The sequence below is a fragment of the Haliotis rufescens genome, unplaced genomic scaffold (genome assembly GCF_023055435.1).
Source record: "Haliotis rufescens isolate VD_foot unplaced genomic scaffold, xgHalRufe1.0.p SCAF_3, whole genome shotgun sequence".
NCBI classification, from domain to species: domain Eukaryota; kingdom Metazoa; phylum Mollusca; class Gastropoda; order Lepetellida; family Haliotidae; genus Haliotis; species Haliotis rufescens.
In genome coordinates, this window is record NW_025964001.1 from 46,247,336 (window position 1) to 46,275,178 (window position 27,843).

Genomic DNA, 27,843 nt, shown 5'->3' on the forward strand with positions numbered 1-27,843 from the left:
CACCCCGCGCGAACACACCATTCACATCATTCGCGCCAACTTCCTGTTTGTTAACCATCGATGATCGAGAAGGTAGCATCGTCTGCAACATTGTGTCGAACATTGACAAAACATGTCATATGCATCGTGTCATTGGTGAATTTTTATGTTGGATTTTGAATACCTTGAACTCTTCATGCTTCTTCTAGACTCAGTCTGCGTGCCATGCTGACTCACGGAGCAGGTTAGGTTAAGTGCCTGGATTACGAGGGCATGTAGTAAACGAATGGGGGCTTGTTTATAGGGGATTCGGACCAGGCATCATGAGGCTTATAATACATGTATCCTGCCGACATATCAATCCATGGTACTCACCAATCCGTGGTATTTTTTATGACGTCATGTCTCGCTAAGCTATCACTTCAGCAGACATTGTGACGTTCAGCCTCCAAAAATTACACTGATCACATCGTACGGAAGTAAAATCTATTTTTCTGGGTAGCCTACTCCTACAGAATGCCGGATACCCCAAGTATATACATATATATATATGCCATGTTTGTTTGATGCTACTAATAGCATTAATGTTAGAATAGTGTGATAAAGCTCAAAGAAGCACAAGAACGATTCCTGTCATTTGTATGGTTTAATATGATTACACCACAAAATCAAAATCAAATATTAAAGAGATTCATAAACTTCTTAAAACTAAATTTTTTTTACATCAACATTGAAATATTTCATGAAAATATAAGTTCTGTAATGGCATTCAGCAATCACACCAGAGAATCCACTTGGGATGCATTCCAGCAAACATATTTTCCATTAGGGCTTAACTTTGAAACTAAAATGACATTTACTTATGATAGCATTCCAAACCATCTTGTATTTTAGTGAGGCAGCTAAAATGGTGGCATAAAAACTTTATTAGGAAACATTACTTAGGAAGGCCCTTGTGCATATTTCTTACCAATATGGAGGAAGGTATCTTGTATTCTGTATTCTAACCTTTTTATGACATGTGTTTCCTACAACTGATGATAGAAATGTCACGTGACAGACACATTACTTGTGCAAGTGTAGAGTGAAATATCAGTGGAATTGGTCACAGTGAGGTCTATTTGGGAGAAATTGTTTTGTTTTGAAACAGAAATTGCTCTACTGCTGTTTGGCCTGGACCAGACTTGATGTGTACATGGCTCCCATGATGTAACTAATTAAGTTGACTGTGGCTTAAACAGTTATATCCCATTAGTTAGACGTCCCAATTGTTAGACATGTTTATTTAGGCAAAGAGGGAATATACCTACAGGTGTAATGGATCAGTCCTAATTAGATTAAAGTACTGGGTAGGGATAGGGGACTCACAGTTTAGGGAGTATCTGTGTTATAATTTCGTTTAATCAACCTAAATTACCTTACTCTCAGCACAGGTTCAATAGGCATGAGATTAACTATGTAAACTATGTAGCTTAATTGTCTTACTGTATGATCAGTTGAAGGAGTTGAGTTTAGATTATCTACTCTTCAAACAAATAAAAATGATCTTGGGGTACATATCATTAGCAGTATCGATATACCTGGTTTAGGGAAAGTAGAGTACCTCACCTCTCGGCGTGGAAGTGAGCAGTTGATATTAGATGGATAATTATATTTACAAAAGAAACCGCGAGAGGCAAACCTTCAAAATTGGAGATGTGTCGTCAAGACGTGCAATGGGAAATGTACGACTGTCGGTGACTTTCTTTGCAATCAGTCGGAACATAACCATCCGCCTGAAGATGAAACCAGAGTGAACTTTGTCAGCAATCTTCGTAAAAGAGCTTGAGAAGAAACCACACAGATGCAGGCATTGTATGAGGAGCAAGTCACTCAAGTAGATGAAGCCAACATGCCAGCATGATGCCATCATTTCAGAGCGTGAAAAGTGCACTTTACAGGTAAATATCATCTCGTATTTTTTACTTGGTTAGAATTTACTTCTTTTTTTTAGGTCCCACATAACTTGTTTTACTCTTAAACATTTCAAGTTAATGAAATCATTATCAATATTTCATGTAACATATGTGTAACTGTTCCTTTGCTCTTGTTCAGGCGTTACATTCCAGCGTTACCCAGGTCGCGGTCAGCAGTAGACATTGAAGACAAATGGTCAGAGACAACAGATGGACTTCCCTTTCTACTGTTAAGCAATGGCGACGATGACAAGATCCTGGCGTTCTCCACTGCAGAACAGATACAAGCCCTCCAGGAAGCCGACACCCTTTACATGGATGGTACCTTCACAGCATGTCCGGGTTTATGGGATCAAGTATACATCATTCATGCCAGAGTTGGCCCCAACATCTTCCCTCTAGTGTTCGCCCTTTTGCCAGATCGCCAAGCAACAACCTATGGCCGGCTTTTTCGACAACTGAAGAGACAGAAGTTCAAGAGCAACTCAACAGACCTCTGTCACCTAGCACACTTGCTTCGTCTGGGATAAATAAACTGTAAAAGTTATAAAATGTAAAGTGTACATTACCAAAAACTGTCACAAAGTGTTGTTACAAACTGTATAAAATTTATCAAATGTAAAGTGTCATTAAATGTTAAGTATAATATTCAAGTATCTAGTTAAAGCTGCTTTGCTTTGTTTGTCAGATCTTATCTGGACTATTCCATTTTAAAGTCTGAGGTAACAAGCATAAGGATTAGTGTGCACTCAACCATTTAAAGTGTTGTTATAAGCTGTCTAACTATTGGGACGTCTAACTAATGGGAGGACACCGCTTAAAAAATGTGTAACAAGGACGAGATGATAGGGACCTGTTCCTGTAGATTTTTATCTTTTATGTGAAATGCAGAATTGAGGCTGATATGTTAGAAAGGCTGAGTTTTGGGGTTTTCACGACACCATGTATTATTTGAACATGAGCAAGTTATTGAACCCAGTCTGATTTCGAAAGAGATTTAGTTAAAGATGGAACAAAACATGGCGAAAAAATTGCCTGGTGGGCACTTGCTCATGGTCAGATTTTTTAAGAATTAAATCATTTCATTAAAACTTCTGTACTTATGTCATAAATCAAAACAAGCAAAGAATGGGAAGAAGAAATTGTAGTTGTCGGTCGTAGGAGCACTTCCTGCAGTGGTAAACATGTTATGGTTCAAGTCCTTCAGAGATGTAATTGCCAGGAAAAAAGAGTTATCTCCCTTTCATTGTGAGTCTAGATTAGAAATCATTTGACTAGAAAAAGAAGATTCTTTTGGTAATTTATAAATCACAACTTGTCAGTGGGTAAATTGTATTGCTATTATATCATCACTTGAGCCTTAACCTGTTGCTTCAATGTTTGCTGAAGGTGTGGCACTTGCTGATGCCCATCTGAGGATCGCAGTATATGTCCAGTACTCATTAGTCACACAGTCTAACACTGTTGGGTCGAACATCTATGTGTCTAGCTTACGGTTGTCGCCAAGTAAAAGCTTGGCTCTACGCATTCCTTCTTGATTCGACTTCCAGTGGTAGAGCGTCCACCCGGAGAGCGGAAGGTCCGGTGTTTGATCCAAGGCTGTCATACCAAAAGACGTTAAAAGATGGTACTTGTTATTACCCTGTCTGCTGCTTGGCATTAAAGGGCTATGACAAGGACTGGTCGGCTCGGAGTCGGTATACTGAGTCTGAGTGGGGTATTCAAGTTAAACTGCGGCATGGTATCTCAGTGACCTACGGATAACCTTTTGAGCATTTGAGTTTTTACTCTAGGGTTTCTATTTTACTTGGGTTATTACATTTTCATTGGGTAACCAATATGTTTTCACTCATCTATGCTCTATTGGTTTTTTCCCAAAGTTAGTGAACATTTTAAGATTTGAACAAAAATAATAATGCTTCAGATGTATATAACTATTCTAAATATGTATATATATAGGCTTGACACGGAAAGTTTATTAGCACATAATTGTGTCTTGGAAATTAGCTCCTTTGTGTGCATGCTGAAAAAGCTTCATTGGGTATTTACGTGAATGTTTTTTATACATTATAGTTTTTAATTTAATCATGTGTTTCTGTATGCATGTTAATTGAAAGTAATTGGATTTTGAATATTTTGGGGGGGTATTTTACGCAAATACACTGCTTATCTGTAGCTCTGGAGCTAGCACTATAAATTGGCATATGTCCGGACTATTAAAAGCAGCCAAACACACACACGAGCATGCACATCGCTATGTAAGTGTAATAGTCTTGGACCTGACAATAAACCCCATTTCACCTGACCTTCTTGATTCACCATGTTTCGGTTGTGTCAAACCTGGGATAACTCGATGTGTTTACAAAGGCCCCTTCAACTTCAACACAACAGTGTTTGACTGTATATACATGAACAAGTGTCTCTTTACAGTTCAGTGTTTGTACTGATCCATTAGCAGTCTGTGTCTCAAACCAATTCTCCAAAGCACAAGTCAAGTAAAATGTCATTTGGGGTGATTATGTATAGAGTAACTAGGTTAAATTCTTGTGAAAATGAACTTTTGAAAGTTTAAAGTTTGGTGCAGAGTCATATACTAATTTAAAACACTGTTACTGATTTGTTAAGTGTAGGTAATGACCCAGGTTTGTGATGGCCAAGCTGTTCCCCGAGATGGAAGGGCTGACTAGGACTATGGGATCCAAGGACCGACATGCCTCCAGGGTGCAGGACCTGCTGTATCAGCAAATGCAGGAACATTCTATATTCTGTGATGTTACCCTTATCATTGGAGCAGTGGTGAGTCTTAGTTTCATTCATGTTAATCAAGGTTAAAATGAAGTATATTAAGTAAATTCAAACCTCAAAATTGCAACTCATTTGGTTGCCACAGCGATTGATATTTTCATGTGGCGACCAATATTATTTTTATATATTGGAAAAATCAAGCTGGTGACCTGATGTCACTAACTGCATAATAAAAGACATTATAAAAATCTAAAAATCATCATGGGAATTGTGAGGTAAAAAATAATAAATAATAAATCAATAATCTATTCAAGTATTTACAACATAATTAACAACGAAGCTTGTCACACCAAAGGCAGGAATCTCTATTGCTGCAGTTAGGCAGATTAGATATGCTTTGACAGTATTATGCATTACTGACTATTATCTTGAAGTTTGGTTCCTTAAGTATTTACAAGGCTTCTTGAATTTGACATTGTCTTGCTGAAAACAGTTGTCAGGGCCCAATGGCTCTTTGGGGAAAAAATATACTTTGAGGCCTGATGTTTGTTTGTTAGTCCTTAACTACAAAAGTTAGTTAGTAATTATCAACAGAACAAAATGTGACACCATATCAATCGTGAAAGTCTGCTTGTCATACTTGACAGTACAAAGTGAAACAGAGTGTAAACTAATATTAGTCTGTACCCAAACTCCCTGGGTTGTCAGAGGTACTGACGTCGGCAGGAATAGACATTAGATGCATTTTGCGTGAAATCTTTTCTCCTGTGAAGGTAATTACTAAGTGAACAGTGGCAGGACACTAGTAGTCTTAAGTATGTATTATATGAACAATCGTGTAAAGTATGTATTATATGAACAATCGTGTGAAGTATGTATTATATGAACAATCGTGTGAAGTATGTATTATATGAACAATCGTGTAAAGTATGTATTATATGAACAATCGTGTGAAGTATGTATTGTATGAACAATCGTGTAAAGTATGTATTATATGAACAATCGTGTGAAGTATGTATTATATGAACAATCGTGTAAAGTATGTATTATATGAACAATCGTGTGAAGTATGTATTATATGAACAATCATGTAAAGTATGTATTATATGAACAATCGTGTAGAGTATGTATTATATGAACAATCATGTAAAGTATGTATAATATGAACAATTGTGTAAAGTATGTATTATATGAACAATCGTGTAAAGTATGTATTATATGAACAATCGTGTAGAGTATGTATTATATGAACAATCGTGTAGAGTATGTATTATATGAACAATCGTGTAAAGTATGTATTATATGAACAATTGTGTAAAGTATGTATTATATGAACAATCGTGTAGAGTATGTATTATATGAACAATCATGTAAAGTATGTATTATATGAACAATCATGTAAAGTATGTATTATATGAATAATCATGTAAAGAATGTATTATATGAACAATTGTGTAAAGTATGTATCATATGAACAATCATGTAAAGTATGTATTATATGAACAATCGTGTAAAGTATGTTTCATATGAACAATCGTGTAAAGTCTGTATAATATGAACAATCATGTAAAGTCTGTATTACATGAATGATGTGTAAAGTATGTATTATATGAACAATTGTGTAAAGTATGTATTATATGAACAATCGTGTAAAGTATGTATTATATGAACAATCATGTAAAATATGTATTACATGAATGATGTGTAAAGTATGTATTATATGAACAATTGTGTAAAGTATGTATTATATGAACAATCGTGTAAAGTATGTATTATATGAACAATTGTGTAAAGTATGTATTATATGAACAATCGCGTAAAATATGTATTACATGAATGATGTGTAAAGTATGTATTATATGAACAATCGCGTAAAGTATGTATTATATGAACAATCATGTAAAATATGTATTACATGAATGATGTGTAAAGTATGTATTATATGAACAATCGTGTAAAGTATGTATAAAATGAATGATAAGTAATGTATTATATGAACAATCGTGTAAGGTGTGTACTATATGAAATACTATGTAAAGTATTTTTCTGTGTGCAGGAGATCAAGGCTCATTGGTGTATGTTGGTGTCGTGCCCATTCTTCCAGTCTCTCTATGACAGTGGCATGAGGGAGAAAACAGCAAGTAAGCATGTCACAGCTTGAGATAAGCTGCATATTTGATTAAAATATGATTGTTTTCCTGTGTTGCTTTACAAATCCTTGTTTTCCCCCACCCAACAAAGTTGGCTGGGGATATAGAAACGGGCTTCTTCCATCACGTTTTGTTTCCGGGGCATAACTCAGAAACCGTTCAAAATATTTTCATGAAACTTTGCAGGTCTGTCAAGTACATGCTGAACTGGTACCTTTTGCTATTTAGAAATTTTAGAAATTTTTATTTTTTATGTTTCCATGGCAACAAGATGGACTTAGGTTCTGTGAGGGTAGGGTTCGTTTCCGGAGCATAACTCATAAACCGTTCAATATTTTTTCATGACACAGTGCAGGTCTGTCAGGTACATGCTGAACTGGTGCCTTTTGCTATTTAGAAACTTTAGAAATTTTTATTTTTTACATTTCCATCACAACAAGATGTACTTAGGTTCCAAACTCTTCTTTTTTTTACAATTTCCATGACAAGTTTTACCTCGGTTAAAAAAGGTTAGGGTTTGTTTAGATTTAATTATGTCATAAATTCTGCAACAGGGGCGGGGGACATAGCCATGTTAGTGGCAAACTCTTGTTTATTAATCAAATGCAGGCATTACCTGAACATGTTTATTTGTTTAACACGGTACACAAAATAACTGTACATTGTAAAGCGAGCGCCGACCCCTAATGCGTCATGAAATTATTGCGAGTCTCCATCCCTTTTAAATTTACACCACCAAGACTCCCCCTTTTGAAGCGTTCAGTTTGGGGGGGGGGGGGGTCTTCTAAAAGTGACACTGCATCTCAATCAGTTGTTAGAGTTGAAATACAATGAAATTTGCACTCATATAAATAAAAGTACTTGGGTCAGTTGATTGACAATTGATTGAGCATTATCTTAACCTATTCCAAATTCCAACAGGCGATGACTGGACTGTGGCCATAGCGACCACCTTTTCCGAACATGGATGTTGATTTGTGATTGGACCAATGATATGTGCAATAGTCCTCTTACATTTTAGCATGGAAGAGTAGACTAGAAATGGCAAACACAGAAGCTAGGCTTTGACATAGGCTAGTGGACACTCTTGCCTCGGGAAAATGTGAATGGGTAACTGTTAGTGGATTAAGTAGTATGATCCTACTCCAAGTAGGACTGTACCAATATGATGATACAATATTGTATTCCTATACGAGGCCTAAGATTCAATACATCAACTTACAACCCCTTTATAGCAAAACATTACATTACAAGTTATAATGGTGTAAAAACATGTGAATAATTAGATTTAAAATGCTAATCAAAACTTTCAACAACCAGCTTAAACACATTCTCTAGTATTGGCAATAAATAGCATAACATTCACAGTTCCCTCTAGCCTATTCGTCTCTTCCCTACAATATTCCATTTGTGATCTCTGAAATTTAAGAAGAAATGATTCAAGGTGTAATTCACCTGCAGAAAGAAAGAATGTCAAATTATGAAATAAAAGTACTGTTTTGGGATACTATTGCACCCATAGTGTCAGGTTACATATCATATCACGACCCTACCATATCGTTGCACTTCATAGGAGTAGAAACTGCTCTATTTTTGACCACTAGTTGAATGCATGATTTCTGTTGCAGGTGAGGTACACCTATCATTTGGCAGTGCATGGGCTATGAAAGAGGCAGTGAAGTTCCTGTATGTTGGCACTGTGGAGGTCAACATGGACGTCGTGAAGGAGCTGCTTGAGGCTGCCGAGTACCTCCAGATAACGGACATGAAGAAGTGCTGCAGTGACTACCTCTTCCTCGTTGACATCAACATCGACAACTGTGTCAACTTATCACTGATGGCCAGTTTGTATGACCTTGACCTATACAACAGAGCATTCCAGTTTCTCAGAGGGCACTTGCCTGAAGTTATGGGCAAAGATGACATCTTGGTTCTAACCAAGGAGTCCATTGTGTCCTTGTTGACGGATGAGACACTCTCCTATGTATCCCAAGAGGAGTTCTTTGATTTCATTTTCAGATGGACGGTGCATGAGTTAGATCAACGAGAAGACAGCTTTCCTGAACTGTTTGAGTGTTTGGACCTCACTAAAATGAGCAAATCATTCCTAGAAGACACAGTTGAGCATTGCCCACTGGTTGTGAAGTTTGAAAGGTGTAAAGTTCATCTGTTGAATGTAAAAGTGAAACAAATGTTTGGAATGCTTACTCACAACAATGAACAGAAGAATGTGATCCTCATCTGTGGTGGCAGTGGCCCAGGTGTGTACATCGGCCACTTCATGCTTCCATATTCAGACTTCATGTCTGTCAATAACATGTTTGCTTACGTCATAGAGGAGAAACGATGGACTGAGTTAGCACCTTTGCCATATGCCATGCGACGACCAATGCTTGTCTGTGATGAAAGTGGGAACTTGTTTGTGTACGACAACTCTAATGGATTAGAGGAACTGTATCTGTTTCAGTACAGAGTAGCTGACAAGACGTGGACCAGCATTAAAGTAGTGTTCCCTTCAAGCTGTGAGAATGTAACCATCCAGAACATGGTTTGTTGTGCCAACAGGGTTTTCTTCATAGCTTCTGGCATGTTGAAGAAGAACCAGACTCCCAGTGGAGCAGCTGCAGCAGCAGCTCATGCTAGTCAGAGCACGGCGTGGACATGTTTCTTGATGGAGATAAACCAGAGTGCCGAGGAAAGCACCATCAAGTGTAAACTGTTTCCTAGAAATCCCAACACCGAGATCAATGTCTGTGCAGTGAACAACACCTATGTGTGTGTGTCTGGCTGGAAATGTGGGGATAAAGGCGGCAAGAAGAGCAGACATAGTGCTAAGTTTGTCTACTTTGATACGAAATCTGAACGCAGGTATGATTCATCACGAGGGTGCATATTCGAGAACTACATGTTTCCGTATGCAGATGGAATTATGGTTGGCAAACCTGGGAAAATGTCTACTCGTGTGTTCTCATTCCAGGACAGAAAGTGGAAGCCGAAGAAAGACTTTGGGATTCCCCTTCCTCCAGAAAATGGAGATCGTGTGGATTTCTCGTACACATGTTGTAAAGATGAGTTTTATGTTTTTGGGGGAAAGAGCCTTGAGACCAAGGAACCATTGAAGTCAGTGTTCAAGTACAGCCTTGAGAAGAAACAGTGGATCAAGGTAGAGGACATGCCTGAGGCTCTGATGGGGAGTGCTGTGTGTGTGGGCAAAATGCCTCGCGATCACGTTCGCTGCCACATACACTGTCCTCATTGTCAGTATGTGACACGCCGCAGTCAGGCAACATATGACATAGCCTATTCTGACAATCCTGATGATGATGATGAATATTCTATTGACAATTACTCCTACGACTACTCCAACCATTCGTATGTGTGGGATGAAGATGACATGATAGACCTGGATGATGATGATGACATCTATGATCAAGACTATGACTACTGGGCAACATAGAAGAAACTCTAGACTTAGGAGGCCTGTTTGTGCATGGACACTTGCTGCAAGTGCTGTAGATTATGTGGATAAAAGGACAGGTTATGTATGTCAAGCACTGCAAAATGTGCATATGTGATTGAAAACAATTGAAAATAGATGTTGTGGCTCCAGTTACCAGATCACCCTATATTATCTCTGACTTAACCAACTATTATGGACATTTTCATCAAGTACTTGATGACTACAACTTCAGCCTTATTTCATAGACTTTTCTTCTATATTGTAGTTTGTTAGTGTGTTTGTTTGTTTGTTTGTTGTTCTACGCCACACTCAACAATATTCCAGCTATACGAAGGCTGTCTGTAAGTAATCAAGTCTGGACCAGACAATCTTGTGATTGACATCATGAGCATCGATCTACGCAATTGGGATACAATGACATGCATCAACCAAGTCAGGGAGCCTGACCACCCGATCCCGTTTGTCGCCTCTGGTACTATTACAGCCTGGTCACAATCAGGGGTCACATTTTTGTTGCACTTATGTTGAAAAATCAAGAGCAATTAAAGTACTTTGTGGTGTAAACAACTAAAAGGTCAATATTAGCACTTTTATGCTAAAATAGTGAAAAGGGCTTTTCTTATTTTCATTCGGTTTTGTCTCAAACTCATCATAAACATCCCATTGGCTACGGACACTACAAGATGCTATTTAACATAGAAATAGACAGTTTATTCAACAAAACAATGAGGGCAGGTAAGTGTTCTATTTGACTTGGCACAGTGGGGCCCATTGCAAAGTAAACAGCGTATTTCCTGTCTGAGAAAGCATATGAAACATGATTGAAAACTGTAAATAAACTGAAAGAAGCAGTTTCTCTTCTCTAAATACATGGTTATCAATATCTGGTAAGTTTTATGAAATCCTTTCAAGACGTTTAGATAGTAGTATATGACAAACTTGTAAACCAGTAAGTGTAAAGATAAATATCTTGGCAACTGACTCACTTGCCCTGAACTTAGGACACTACAAATTGCAAAGTGTCTAATTAGAGAACAGACAAACTGTAATAAGATAAAGACTCTTGTTAAATGTCAAATAGACAACTTTTTTCTTTGGAAACTACTCAATGAAAAGCAAAATCTAATCATCTAAGAATCTGTGGCTACGGACACTACATATTGTAAAATGTCCCAAATATTCAAAACCAATTGAATAGAGTGAAGGAAAACATCAGATTACTGTAGGTTTACATATTACATGTACATGAAATATTTCTTTTGGTTAAATTACCAACTGGACTGTTCAATCAAAATACCAGGTCTTAATATAGGAAACTTTGGACCCTACAGGGCTACAGACATTCAAGGGTAATTCAAACAACTCGACCTGAGATTAGTAGCGTGGGATAATCTGTAAAATATATTAAAGCACAAACAGTCAGCTGTTGTTAAGTACTTGAGTAGCCATAGGGCTACAGAAACTACAAAACACATGCATGACCCGCACCTGCTTACATAACCAAGATCATACCTGATAATCATGCCATTTTTCACAAAGTTGGTATTCCGATTGGTGGATAAAACAACAAACCAGCAATACTTAAGCACAGTTTGTTGACACATGAGGAGTAGAAAATAGTATGTAAAATTCAAGAAAATATAATGCATACATGAACCTTTTTTGTGAGGAAGTGTCAAAATGTGTAGATACAACATTGAGATATACCTTCAGTTGAAGAGAGATTGCTACTCCTTTATGCTAATGTAGTATAACATGTAATGCATTTTTTAATATTAACAATCAAGCTTCATCAAATTTAGTCAAAATTTAGGCATGTTTTGGGGACATGGCTAAAAATGTTAATGCCAAAGAGAAACGGGAACGTACTTAATGTCACGTTGAGACAGTGCAACTGTAGCATGAAACAGTACATATGACCTTCTTTTCATCCCGTAAGTAACCATTTAGGTCCTTGGTATACAAGCTTGTCTAAGTAATATGACCCCCCCGATTGTGACCAGGACAATTACTAATCATGCTGAGTTTGAAATTCTTTAATCCAGTTAAATACAACATGATTTGTTTCCTTAGATTGAATCGTTATAGCGTTTTGTTCAGTACATTACAATGTTTCTTAACTATCATGCTATTAATCTTGTCAGATTACAATCTTTGTGTAATTTACTACTTATGACTCTCATATCCATGCTGCTGTTTGTCCTATTGACAGTGATTAATTTTGCCTTGTGGTCAGCTTTGTGAAAAGCATTTAACACCTGTATGCAAATCTGATTCATCAGTGATGTCAATCTTATTATTCATGCATTGCATAATTGTCTATTACGACTGAAAGTGACTCCTAGCAATGTGCTGGGGGGATATGAAGCTTGTCACAACAGGATAAGATATATGTTTAATGTTCAGCAGTGTCCTAAACATTTGTTTTTGTATGCTGTATGCTATGTAACAGTGCTGCTACAACTTTGAAGTTGTGTAGGCATGCTTACTGCCTACCATGTTTACCGTCATGCCTCATTGTAACATGGCTTCATGGGTGTACAAGTATCACCAGCTCTTACCATGTTTACCGTCATGCCTCATTGTTACATGACTTCATGGGTGTACAAGTATCACCAGCTCTTACCATGTTTACCGTCATGCCTCATTGTAACATGGCTTCATGGGTGTACAAGTATCACCAGCTCTTGCCATGTTTACCGTCATGCCTCATTGTAACATGGCTACATGGGTGTACAAGTATCACCAGCTCTTACCATGTTTACCGTCATGCCTCATTGTAACATGGCTTCATGGGAGTACAAGTATTGCCAGCCCCTATGAGGCCTACAGAGATTAACTGATCTACCTTTTTGACTCATTTTACAAATGGTATGTGGTGAATTTGTGTACAGTCACAACTGTGACATCACAATCTTTAGTGTAGCATCATACCATACATACTGTGCAGCAGGAACAACAATCTATGACAGAACTGTTTCATCTAGCATGGGCTATAGAAAACATAATTAATGCAAGTCCGATTGTGCACCTTTAATTGTTAACATGATTAGTATGTTTGTATTATAAGGGGGCTGTTCATGGATCAAGACCCGTTGTGATGGTTAAGTCATTGTAAAAACAGTTTAATCGATATTGTATCAACAGTTTTCATGTTAACATATCAAGAAATGTTTGTATTTATATGTACTGTTGTGACCTTTAATGCCACTGAACTAGGGTAACTGGTCATCTGTGTGTATGCTGGAAGTACATCAATGGTTATTTTTTATTGATAGTCTATATCCTTTATATTTATGTTTGTTCATGCTTGAAATCCAATGTCTATGTTCTATGTATGTCAGAATAGGATAGACAAAAACTTGGCAGAACAAATCAACATCGATGAGATACCCATCTGTGCTGTGCATACATTACCTGGCTCACAAATCCCTTTTTTGCAAGCTGTTGATGCCTCCTATACTACTATGTAGAAATAAACCATTGAATAATGATTGTTATTTTCTCTGACAGAAGTCCTCTGAAAACCGGTTAACACCAGTGAAGTTCTGAACACCAGAACTGTTCAGCATGTGCACTTAGCCATGTGTATCAGGATGGCAAGTCTTCATCTGTTAGGTTGTTCTCTGTTAATATGTGATATCACTTTCTGGTCTAGTAACTTTACCAGGGCTTAGTGTCAGAAGGTTATGTACAACTGACCATACCTGCAGTGACCCTTCAATCTGTCAAACACCACATTGTGCAAAACTGGCAGGTGGTTTAACACCGAACTCAGCAATATTCCAGCTACATGGCGGCGGTCTGTAAATGATCAAGTCGGAACCAGCCAATCCATCGAGTGACATGAGCATCGATCGCATTTGGGATACAATGACATGCATTTACCAAGTACGCGAGCCTGACCAGACGTCCGGTTAGCCGCCTCTTACGACAAGCATGATTGGCTGAAGATCTATTCTAACCTGGATCTTCATGTGCTTGATAGCCAAGAAGATATACAAGAAGTATATGCTTACCTGGGAGAACACTTGGCCAGCGTCCCCTGCATGGTACAATGGAAATGTGATCCCAATGGTGACAAAAGACAATAGAAATAGGGAGAGGTTCCTCACCTGCGCTATCCTCACAAACAATTGGAGTGCCAAAAAATAAAATCAAACACTGTCTGACTCAATAGCTAAAAGTATTATGACAGAGCATTTTGTTGCATTCTATTCTGAATACATGCATGTCTGTATAGGAATAGCCTGGAAAATCACCGTCACAAATGTATTATGATCATGTGTTTACTGCGATTGTGTAATAAGGTATGTTCAAATGATATAATCTAAAAATCATGTCAACGTATATGTGCAGTCTAATTTTGAAGCAGCATCTGTGTATTTGGTGGACATGTACCTTATGACACGGGGAAGTGGATTACATTAAATCAACTCTTCATCTCGCATGTATTGTGGCATCGGCTGATCAAAAAAATTATCACAAGCTTCGTCCAGTTGTGGTTCATACTGCAGTTACAACAGTACAAAATACACGTACTAACGACAGTTTCAATAACACTTAATAATCAGAAATTCGGATAACTAATTGACGATGTGAAAGCAGGGACTACGTGTATTGGCCTATTAGTAAAACATTAAGCTGGTCTCATTTGTGATAAACCCTCAATTAAACAAAAGATTGTTTCACTTCGTCCACCCAAAGACGTATATAGAATTGTATATACGTCCGTTGTCCACCTTTTGTCTTCACAAATGTCAATGAATCCTTTGACGATCTCCTTCGGGTAGAAATGGCTGAACGTTGGTGCCACATGTTTGTAATCAGCATGACATTAGGTGTATTTGAGCCGACATTAAAGAAACACGAGTGTCCTACTCATTACAAGATGTAAACATGAAGCAGTGAAGAGGTATATCCTGTGGAGATCTGGGTTATAATTGCAACCCATGCTTGTCGTAGGGTCGTGTGATCAGGCTCGCTGACATGATTTTTGGATTACATCATTTGAACATGATTTCATTCGTAACACGTATGTAAAACCCACGAAACCATGTCCGTAAGCATTAGGGACCGACCATTGGATAGTCTGGGAAGGGGGTGGGCGTGCGGAAGGACAGGGATTCTGTCTGAAGATCAGATATTGTTTTCAGTTGCAGCTGCAAAACCAGATAATTTTACCGTTAAAACTTTGAGCCTGAATATTGTTTCGAGAAAAATACTTTGCAAAAATATAACTATTATGGCAGATAAGTTCGTTTTTTTCTCAACAGCCTCATGGCATAATTACTTTTTTCAAGAATTTTTCTGGGACAATGTATTATTTTTCAATACAAATACTAGTACTTATGAAATCATGTTCAAATAATACAATCTAAAAACCATGTAAACGTATATGTGCAAGTTTTTTTTTGAAGAAGTATCTATATATTTTGTGTACTTATACCTTACGTTACCGTAAAGTCGCTTACATAAAATAGGTTAGTTAACAAAACAATGTTAAAATCTTTAGATGATTCCGTGTAAATTTGGATTTGGATTAGTCAGGAAGTATTATATCAAGAGGCCTGCATTGCACGTTTTAAGCAAAGATTACATGATATTGTTTTCAGTTAGGGCAGGCATCCTTACATGCAAATCATAAGTTCTTTTTCAATAACCAGTTTCAATCCCTTCTAAATATTGCAGGGTGTGTTTGCTTGTACTTTTCCCGACAAGTGCCGCTTTTATAGTACTAGCCAACTGAGATACCACGCCGCAGTTTAACATGAATACCACACAGAGACACAGTGTAATGCCACCGACCAGTCCTTGTTTTTAACCGAGCGCCAGGCAGGGTAACAACAAGTACCACCTCTTACCTCTTTTGGTATGACGCGGCCGGGTGTCGAACCCCCGACTTCAACTCTTCGGACAGACGCCCCATCCACTAGACCACGGTCGGGCTGAATTCAACAAGAAAACCTGGGATATGCAAAGGTAAATGAATGGTGAAAGAGACATCACCAACATTTACAATCAATCACACACTGAGGGAGGTATAACAGTGAGATTGCAGTCTTCCATGTCGCACGCCTTGCCGCAACAAAACATCAAAAGTGAATCTTTTGATATGCTTTGACATCACACAACTAGAACGTGTCAAAGCTGGTACTCAAAATCACACCAAAAGAGTACATTATTTTGATGATTCTTTCGTTACGCTGCTAAAATCTGATATAAAAATTTAAACTTATACATCATTCTAAGGCGTATGTCAATATGGCCAATCTATGATCAGGCTAGCAATATTGCGCCACACAAGCCATATCGTCTATAGAAGTCCGTACATTATAATACAAGTACTAATACAGCCCTCAGGAAACAAGGACGTCACTCTATTGCAGTGACGTTTTACACAAAAAATCGATAATCGATTATTTAATTATCTTGCTAAACGTGTATCTGACCCGTGAAGATCCGGTCATCAGCAACCGATGCTTGTCGTAAAAGGCGACATTGCTTGTCATAAGAGGAGACTAATGGGATCGGGTGGTCAGTCTCGCTGACTTGGTTGAAATTGCGTGGATCGATGCTCATGACGACAATCACTGGATTGTCTGATCTAGAATCGATTATTTCCAGACCGCTGTCCAAATATTGCTGAGTGCGGCGTTAAACAACAAACAAACAAAAAATGTTTATCTCTTTTGGTGACAGAGGGTATATACAGCTATACCCTCAGTGTCACGTGTTATTTACCTGGCCACAGCTGTACAACAGCTATACCCTCAGTGTCACGTGTTGTATTTACCTGGCCACAGTTATACAACAGCTTTACTCTCAGTGTCACGTGTTGTATTTACCTGGCCACAGTTATACAACAGCTTTACTCTCAGTGTCACGTGTTGTATTTACCTGGCCACAGTTATACAACAGCTATACCCTCAGTGTCACGTGTTGTATTTACCTGGCCACAGTTATACAACAGATTTACTCTCAGTGTCACGTGTTGTATTTACCTGGCCACAGTTATACAACAGCTTTACTCTCAGTGTCACGTGTTGTATTTACCTGGCCACAGTTATACAACAGCTATACCCTCAGTGTCACGTGTTGTATTTACCTGGCCACAGTTATACAACAGATTTACTCTCAGTGTCACGTGTTGTATTTACCTGGCCACAGTTATACAACAGCTCTTCCTTCAATGTCACGTGTTGTATTTACCTGTCAGAGTGATACAGCAGCTCTTCCCCAAGTGACACGTGTTGTATTTACCTGGCCACAGTTATACAACAGTTCTACTCTCAGTGACACGTGTTGTATTTACCTGGCCACAGTCATACAACAGCTCTACTCTCAGTGTCACGTGTTGTATTTACTTTCACAGTAACACAACAGCTATATCCTCAGTGTCACGCGTTGTATTTACCTGGCCACAGTTATACAACAGCTATACCCTCAGTATCACGTGTTGTATTTACCTGGCCACAGTTATACAACAGCTTTACTCTCAGTGTCACGTGTTGTATTTACCTGGCCACAGTTATACAACAGCTCTTCTCTCAGTGACACGTGTTGTATTTACCTGGCCACAGTTATACAACAGCTCTACTCTTAGTGACACGTGTTGTATTTACCTGGCCACAGTTATACAACAGCTCTACTCTCAGTGTCACGTGTTGTATTTACTTTCACAGTTATACAACAGCTATACCCTCAATGTCACGTGTTGTTTTTACCTGGCCACAGTTATACAACAGCTCCACTCTCAGTGTCACGTTTTGTATTTACCTGGCCACAGTTATACAACAGCTCTACTCTCAGTGTCACGTGTTGTATTTACCTGGCCACAGTTATACAACAGCTCTACACTCAGTGACACGTGTTGTATTTACCTGGCCACAGTTATACAACAGCTTTACTCTCAGTGACACGTGTTGTATTTACTTTCACAGTTATACAACAGCTCTTCCTTCAATGTCACGTGTTGTATTTACCTGTCAGAGTGATACAGCAGCTCTTCCCCCAGTGACACGTGTTGTATTTACCTGGCCACAGTTATACAACAGCTCTACTCTCAGTGTCACGTGTTGTATTTACCTGGCCACAGGTATACAACAGCTCTACTCTCAGTGACACGTGTTGTATTTACCTGGCCACAGTTATACAACAGCTCTACTCTCAGTGACACGTGTTGTATTTACCTGGCCACAGTTATACAACAGCTCTACTCTCAGTGTCACGTGTTGTATTTATCTGGCCACAGTTATACAACAGCTCTACTCTCAGTGACACGTGTTGTATTTACCTGGCCACAGTTATACAACAGCTCTACTCTCAGTGTCACGTGTCGTTTTTACTTTCACAGTTATACAACAGCTCTTCCTTCAATGTCACGTGTTGTATTTACCTGTCAGAGTGATACAGCAGCTCTTCCCCCAGTGACACGTGTTGTATTTACCTGGCCACAGTTATACAACAGATTTACTCTCAGTGACACGTGTTGTATTTACCTGGCCACAGTTATACAACAGTTCTACTCTCAGTGACACGTGTTGTATTTACCTGGCCACAGTTATACAACAGCTCTACTCTCAGTGTCACGTGTTGTATTTACTTTCACAGTTATACAACAGCTATACCCTCAATGTCACGTGTTGTTTTTACCTGGCCACAGTTATACAACAGCTTTACTCTCAGTGTCACGTGTTGTATTTACCTAGCCACAGTCATACAACAGCTCTACTCTTAGTGACACGTGTTGTATTAACCCGGCCACAGTTATACAACAGCTCTACTCTCAGTGACACGTGTTGTATTTACCTGGCCACAGTTATATAACAGCTCTACTCTCAGTGTCACGTGTTGTATTTACTTTCACAGTTATACAACAGCTCTTCCTTCAATGTCACGTGTTGTATTTACCTGTCAGAGTGATACAGCAGCTCCTCCCCCAGTGACACGTGTTGTATTTACCTGGCCACAGTTATACAACAGATTTACTCTCAGTGACACGTGTTGTATTTACCTGGCCACAGTTATACAACAGCTCTACTCTCAGTGTCACGTGTTGTATTTACTTTCACAGTTATACAACAGCTATACCCTCAATGTCACGTGTTGTTTTTACCTGGCCACAGTTATACAACAGCTTTACTCTCAGTGTCACGTGTTGTATTTACCTAGCCACAGTTATACAACAGCTTTACTCTTAGTGACACGTGTTGTACTGACCCGGCCACAGTTATACAACAGCTCTACTCTCAGTGACACGTGTTGTATTTACCTGGCCACAGTTATATAACAGCTCTACTCTCAGTGTCACGTGTTGTATTTACTTTCACAGTTATACAACAGCTCTTCCTTCAATGTCACGTGTTGTATTTACCTGTCAGATTGATACAGCAGCTCTTCCCCCAGTGACACGTGTTGTATTTACCTGGCCACAGTCATACAACAGCTTTACTCTCAGTGTCACGTGTTGTATTTACCTGGCCACAGTTATACAACAGCTTTACTCTCAGTGTCACGTGTTGTATTTACCTGGCCACAGTTATACAACAGCTCTACTCTCAGTGTCACGTGTTGTATTTACTTTCACAGTAACACAACAGCTATACCCTCAGTGTCACGCGTTGTATTTACCTGGCCACAGTTATACAACAGCTCTACTCTCAGTGACACGTGTTGTATTTACCTGGCCACAGTTATACAACAGCTCTACTCTTAGTGACACGTGTTGTATTTACCTGGCCACAGTTATACAACAGCTCTACTCTCAGTGACACGTGTTGTATTTACCTTGCCACAGTTATACAACAGCTCTACTCTCAGTGACACGTGTTGTATTTACCTTGCCACAGCTGTACAACAGCTATACCCTCAGTGTCACGTGTTGTATTTACCTGGCCACAGTTATACAACAGCTCTTCCCTTAATGTCACGTGTTGTATTTACATGTCAGAGCGATACAGCAGCTCTTCCCCCAATGACACGTGTCACATGTCTTATTACCTGTCCACGGGGATACGGGAGCTCTATGTATGTCAACAGTCTCGGTTACTGGAAACCATAAGATTTATTTTCAGCTCTCTTAATATGGATGTTTTACCCAAAGACTTAACACAAGGTATATGATTTATCGTGTAGTTAATATTGTTATCGATGCGACAAGCCTATTAGATAAATTTGGCATTATGGATAAATATGCAAATGATGATTTGGTGGAACTTTATTTTGAAAAGAGAACAAAACGTCCATCGAATGCCAACTATTTTTTTAACCTTCCCGATACCTGATGGTGGTCTCCTGTTGACACTGCTTTTGTAAACAAACATGGCTGCAACTTACGAGGGATGTTGGATACGTTCTGCAACTCACACAAACAGGTTAGACCTAATAAGATTAAAATGATCTATTTTTCAATATAATCCCCTTCTGACAGCGCTTTTTACCAGTTTCTAAGAAGTTCTTCTCTTGGCAACATCGTTGGCTTTGTTTATGTAAGGGAACAGTTAGAAATCTGACGGAGCCAGATCAGGAGCATCAGGTGGGTTCTGAAGGAATTTAAAGTCTGACTGAAGCCATGGTAATAACTGAATTATACACTGACGTATTGTCCTGGTGGAAGAGCACACGTTTTGTCAGCTTCCCCAAGTCTCTTTGTCTTAATTTCATCCCGTACTTGCCTCAAAAGTGCAGCATAACATGTTCCGTTTATTGGAAGCAAGTCCACCATGATGTCACCCTCGATATCCAATAAAACGGGGGCCATAACCTTTCCAGCAGGTTGGACAGTCTTTGCCTATTTCGGTGGTGATGGAGTCAAATGCTTCCACTGTTCTTATTGTTGTTTGGCTGGAAATTGTGAATGCAGGTTTCACCCATAGTGAAAAATCGTTGCAAGAACCTTTCTGGATCAGCTTCAAACAACACTAGATTATCACAAGACACGTTGTGTCTGAAATTCCTGCTGAACAGGCAATATAATGATCAATCATTCGCCGATCGGTTATCACCATATCGTGGATTCCCTAAATCATTTCTAGTGATGCTGACGTTACAAGGACGGGGGTCGTCTTCAAGTCTCTCCCTGCCACGCTGAAACTTTGCTGCCTACCTCTTTACGGTCACATAGGAAAGGGCATCCTTCGCTAGTGTCATATCTAGGATGGCGTTTGGTGTTAAGCACTTGTTGTGCAAGTACATGATCACCGCACGTTCCTGAAGTATGTCCATTTATACTGACTTGTCAACACAGTTTGCTCAGTTTACTCAAGTTCTTGTGGATATACCCATATGACGCACTGTAATGTCCACAACGCAATTCCTTCAATGTGAGGTTCAGAACTTATCAATCAACCCTCGTATATGTCACAGGATAATAAATAGGTTGGGCCATGCATGGTAATCATGCAAGTATTTTTCAGTGAGTGAAAATACGTCCTAAAAAAGACATTATTACCCTGTGTTATGTTTTAGTATGGTATATACTGCAAATCTTGTAATGAATGCGTCTCCAAAGTAATGCAACTGCTGACCCCTAGCAATAAATGCGACTCATAATACAATTAATAATCTTAATTAATCTTAACGTATGTTGATTTTATATGGAAACACAGACGGATATAGTCTCTGTACATAAATACATATATATTCATATAGGATTGCACTTAAGTTCTGTAACATTCACAAACATTCGCAAATATGCATTTAAAAGAGCACTAATGTGTACTTTGTGTAGTTTGTAAGTTCTTAGTATTCTGGCTACGTGTGTACGGACGACAGCCTGCCAACTGTTCACACCTATCTCTTCTTGCACCTGACTTCCTTGATTCCGGAGCCGGGATTCCGCTCATCATGCAGTTGTCATTCCATCCCCAAAGAGCTGATTCTCTGGACACTCCACATTGTCAAATGTAATGCAGGTTTTTACTTCTTATGTGTTAGATATGTATGTCCATATGTCGATGCATGTTCTTTATGAGAAACAAACCTTTTGGCTGAATCTTGAGGTGTCTAATTCTTAACTGAGAGAGTGAGATTCTGCCGTGCTTTTTTCAATCTCATTAAAATCAGATCTTAGACCTCTCTATCGCTTCCAAAGGATCTGAGGACATCACATTACAGGTCACATCAGAACTACCTTCTCTTCTCGACCTTTGACCCACCAGTGAAATGGCTAATAAGACAAGAAGTTGACATTGGCCAATCAGAAAGCATTCTCTTTAAAATCAGATCTTAGTTCTCGCTATCGCTAAACAAAAATCTTTGTTTAGCGGCAGCGAGAACTAAGATCTGATTTTCATGAGATTGATCAGAAAGCTTCTTTCTCGAGCATTACTACACAGTTTCCAACTGGCGACTTTCCTTCTAGACCACTGTTTTGACAGAGTTCTCGATTTAAAAAAATGAAAACTGAACAAAAGAACATTATGGAATATCTAATAGATGGCCAAAATTGTATGGCAGTACTTCACCTGGGCGATGGAAAATCTCTTCCGTTTCAAATGTTTATCCCATTGAAGCTATAGATGATGTTGACAGTCTTACAGCCTGTAACTGCCCGTTAACCCTTTGAAGGTTGCATGATTAGAAAAATTATTCCAACTGTCGCTTTCCCTGTCTAGTAAGGGACACTCTAATTGTCGTGTGAAAGGTCTTTCTGACCGGCAATTGGATATCCTCAGATCTTTGTTTAAGAGTGGCTAGTGAATCTTGCAGTTGTACACAAAAATAGAACCAGTAACAACACAATTTCAATATTTCCAGCATTTATGAAATAACATGACATATAAGGATCTCAACAATCTATATTTTATATTCTGATCATCCTTCGAGCATGCTGGTGAAACCCCATCCCAACCAAATTGCAACTGCAATGTAATTCACTTTTGGGGTAAAAGGAGATCAATGCAAAGATGTTCAGTGCAATCTCTGAATAAGACAGATTCAAATTTTTCAAATGGGTAAACATTTCTTAAATGCTACGCGTTGCTGAACGCGTGTGGCGGGAAAGATGTTCCCTTGGTGACCAATAGCGTTGCTACGGTTTTCTCTTCACAGAACAGTACCTGTGAGTGGTACAAGGACTCATGCACAGGTCACCCAGCCATGAGAATCGCTCCACCAGTCTCTGGTAGGGGAACCGATCCGAAATTTTTCCCCTCTCTGTTGAAGAAATATACTTGATACTTTGGGTGCCGGTAACACGCGAGATAGACGTTCCCATGCAAAGCACAGCCCTGGGCCCCGAAGCTGGGTTTCTCCACCGGACATTTGTTGACTGTAGGATGTGGTGAAGAACCTCTGAGATTAAAAATAGTTGAACGATCCATAATCCAGTACAGGTTTAGGTAAGAAGCTACACAGAGTTTGGGAACTATGTTCGTGTTTAGTGTAATGTTAACATGAGTTTTTGGTACTTGTATGGTAGAGTCGAACTGTCTGCCCCGGATTTTGATCTTCACCCCTTCCTTTTCACACCAGAAAAAGAATTTATTTACAGAGTCAATATCAAAACAATTCCCCTTGAAGTTCCTCCCGTGATGATGAATAGCTGCAGCTCGCTCACTTGGGAAATGCATATATGTTATAAATTTACCACGTTCTTTCAGTGTATATAGAAGTCGACCATTCTCTTTGTCCACGACAAATGCTTGAATAGGACCACGCTTTAGTTCTTGGTAGTCGCTTCCATTCAAACAGCTGGTAAGGATAATTTTCCTTCGTTGCATTTTCTCCATCCAGTAGAGTCTACAATGACTTGAGTCTGGTATAAATGCTCTCACCTTGGATCCAAACGTGTTCATTTGCTTCATCCTTTCAAACGTATCAAACTCCTCATTATATAGATACAGGGCTACCCTATTGAGCATGGTGATCTGAGTAACGTACAGGTAATCGGAAGCTTCACTGGTGCCACCTTCTGGAAGTGAGCATGAACATTTATTTCTGCCGTGCCATGTTTTCATTTTCAATGGTGTAGCAAACAGAACAGAGTTGGACTTCGCTGGCCTGTATACAACAAGATTGTCACTGGGGTAGATGCTCTGTCTAACAAGGTTTTCGACAACGAGGCTACACTCCAAATAGTTCAACTTGGCTGATTTTGACACGCCCGCTGCCTTACACTGGGGATGCATGGAGCAGACTGCTACGCACTTCAGTTTACTGGGGACCTGGAATGTTGAGGTGATGTGACGCCGGATTTTCAGAGTGAGAGCATAGTCCATAGTCCCCACAGGTTTCCAGAAGGACCCGCCACAGAGAGAGGCACAGAGAGAGGTATCCGTTACAGGATCCACAATTAAAGTGAAACTGTAAGGGTCTTGTTGGGTTCATGTTTCTGTAAAGATCCATTTACACAATTCCAATATCGACTGGGAAACTCTAGCATGTGTAAAGATCACTTGTGATTTATTCACTTGACATTTTAATTCTACTTAAACTGATATTTCCTTGCTATCTCTTGAACCCAAATTTGTAGTTATCTTTTACTTTATTTGAAGGGCAAGTAAAGTGAAAAGACATGATTGCGATATTTTGGAGAATATTAACTTTCCTTGACACATTTAGTAAATTTCAGAGAGCGAAAAATTCATAATATTCGTAGAAAGTATTTAAATGTCCAAGTAAAAGTGCTTTTAGTAAATATCCGAGGGAGAAAAATTCATAATATTCGTAGAAAGTATATGAAAGTCCAAGTAAAAGTGCTGAAATCACTCAGTCTGTAATTGGCTTCCATAACAAACCTATTTGTGGGCGTGGTCTAAAGCTAACGGCGCAGCAGTGAAAACTGTTACATTTGACGCATTCACCTATCTTGACATTCTTACTCGTTATACATATACTGTTTCTGCTAATTCTGTTAATCCTACAACAGAATTATCTTGACAACGGTATAAGGATCTATACTGAAACGTCGCCTTTTACAGTAATAAAAGAAGTTGTTATCCATACATTGTGTCTACTTTGTCATCCGTCAACTTCTAAGTAATGCCTATCAAACACTTCATTGAAAATATTGTTGAATGTGTGAAACGACCCTTGATCTTGCCATAGAGAATAACTAAATAACAATTAAAGATCGGCAATTATAGTTTTATTACTAACATCCTCTTTGGGTAATAAAACACCAGCTGTCCTCGGAGGGATTCCATACAATAAATGCCTGTCAGGGTTTAACCCCCTGAGTAAGACAGTTCCAGTGTTGTTGCTGAGGTGACATAAGTTGTGGACAAGTTATCAAATGGATGAGCAGACAGAAAAAAGACCTTGCGTATCCAAAACCGGAAGCAAAAGCGGGCGGACTGGGCGTAGACCCGATCGTCATGAGCGTTGCAATTGCAATTACACCGTGAACCCGTTTTAACTCCAGTCAGGGAATTCCCCGCAGTGGAGGAATATTTCGTTTTTAGTTATCCTCTGTTTTATATGGTGGCCGAGAGGGGACATCGCTTTATCGCTCTGTGGCTTTATCGCTTTCTCGCGGTTAAGCAATATCCCCTCTTGACCACTATACTATAGGGGCCGCGTGTGATATCTGACAGACGTAGGTGATTTTAAAACAATCCACAGAGTTTTGCGTAAAATGTAATTGATTGATTTAAGGCCCTATTCAGTTGTATGTGACCATCACGCCGAATGCGCGTGGCAGATCATGGCAATACGCTCTAAATAAATCAGGTTAAAATCTAGATATATACTTTTCAAAAGAAGTTACGAAGACTGTGCACGTGGTTAATGAGTCATGGCTGGTTGTTTTGCAAAAATACAATCTTGTGGGTGTTCTATAACTTGTTTTCGGTAGTATATGATGCTTCAGTGTCTCATACTGTCTCCGTAAATATTCTTTTTGACATTTGATGTATTTTTAACTTGAATTGTGTCTCTTGTATTGTGCAAATCTACAAGTATATGTACTTGCATAAAGTAATTTGATAAACACCGCTGTGAGTGAGTGAGAATGGTTTCACGTCGCTTTTAACAATAATCCAGTAATATCACGACGGGGAACACCAGAAATGGGCTTCACACATTGTACCCATGTGGGGAATCGAACTGGGTCTTCGGCTCGACGAACGAACGCTTTAACCACTAGGCTACCCCACTGCCCCCATCGCTGTGGCGTTACCACAGTTGATATGTGTACTTGTGTAAATTACACATATGGAGAGACATAATAATTAGTGTGGCCACATAGTAAGGTTGATAACAATATGATATTCATTACTATGATTATTTATAACATATGTTAAATCGGCTATCATTGTAAGATTTTATGTATATCTTAAGTATAGTTTTGCCAAAATTATGTATGTGTGTGTGTGTGTGTGTGTGTGTGTGTGTGTGTGTGTGTGAGAGAGAGAGAGAGAGAGAGAGAGAGAGAGAGAGAGAGAGAGAGAGAGAGAGAGAGAGAGAGAGAGAGAGACTCATTGTCTGTGTAAAAATGTAGTGGATAACTACATAACTCACATCAGAACGCACAATTGTTAACCATACAGTTTAATTGGATAGAGAATTGCTACATAAATATGTATATTCCTGCCTGAGCCTATACTATAATCGGATATCTAGTCTCCCCTGGCGGGAAAGTTAAACTTTATTCTACAAGCACTTTAGCATTAAATTTAATTCCCAAAGACAGTTTGAAAGTAATTATAAGAAACGAGGTATTTTTAAAATAATATTTACAACGCATTTCATTTCTATTGTCCTAATGGGGTTTCGGGTTAATGACGCTTCGAAAGTCGTATATGGGACTTAAGATAGAGACATATATCTAATCCATCAGTATTTTGTAAGGGAAGCATAACTGTGTATATGTATAACGTTTGTCTGCATAATGTACATGCATCTTAATCAATATAATTGTGATCCCGAAATCGGACGAGCACATATTCGGCTTCAACTCCAAATCTAATGACCGAAAAAAATTCTTTGGACGTTGCAAACAATACAAACAGTGGCTGATAAAACTGACAATTATAACGGTGAGAATTACAGGAATGGATCACCAAATATCAGCAAAAAACGTTTTAATGTACGGAATTAAGGGAAATATCGCTTTCTCGCTCTATCACTTTCTCGGTTTCTCGCTCTATCGCTCTATCACTTTCTCGCTTTCTCGTTCTATCGCTTTATTAGTCTATATCGTTCTATCGATTTCTCTAATGACTAACCATACTCATATGAAAGAATTGGGTGTTCTTTAACTTCTTTTGAATAGTATGTACTGTAAATCTTGAAATTAACGTTAGAGTTAATAATACATGCAAAAAATGAGAGAAGACTTAATTAATGAAACTTTGCATTTATGTCTCAGAAATGACAGTTGATAAGACGGCCTCACTGCACGCTTTGAAAAGCGGAAATCCCAACTTGAATATAAAACCAATCAACTATCTATTTCCACATTACGGTTACTGAGAACAATATGTCATCCCAAAACTAGAAATTACATAATGGACATCCGGTAGTATTACCATTGCTGGGGTGGGGACTTCCTCTTTGATGACATCTACTCCGCAAACAGAATAAACATTGATATAACCTGAGTGTTGTT

At 38.8% G+C, this 27,843-nt stretch overlaps 1 protein-coding gene across 5 annotated transcripts; it reads left to right on the forward strand.

Annotated features, from left to right (window-relative positions):
* On the forward strand, positions 1-13,783 carry LOC124124625 (calicin-like). 5 transcript variants are annotated; one of them, XM_046487865.2, is made up of 4 exons: positions 1-135; positions 4,560-4,730; positions 6,736-6,820; positions 8,458-13,783. In XM_046487865.2, exons 2-4 carry the CDS (start codon positions 4,584-4,586, stop codon positions 10,284-10,286), a joined length of 2,061 nt encoding a protein of 686 aa, XP_046343821.2. In that variant the 5' UTR covers positions 1-135; positions 4,560-4,583; the 3' UTR covers positions 10,287-13,783. The 5 variants fall into 5 exon arrangements, with proteins under 5 accessions (XP_046343821.2, XP_046343815.2, XP_048258982.1 ...); XM_046487859.2 differs by having other exon boundaries at positions 18-135; positions 4,565-4,730; XM_048403025.1 differs by having other exon boundaries at positions 20-1,919; positions 2,074-4,730.
* The last annotated feature ends 14,060 nt before the right edge of the window (positions 13,784-27,843 follow it).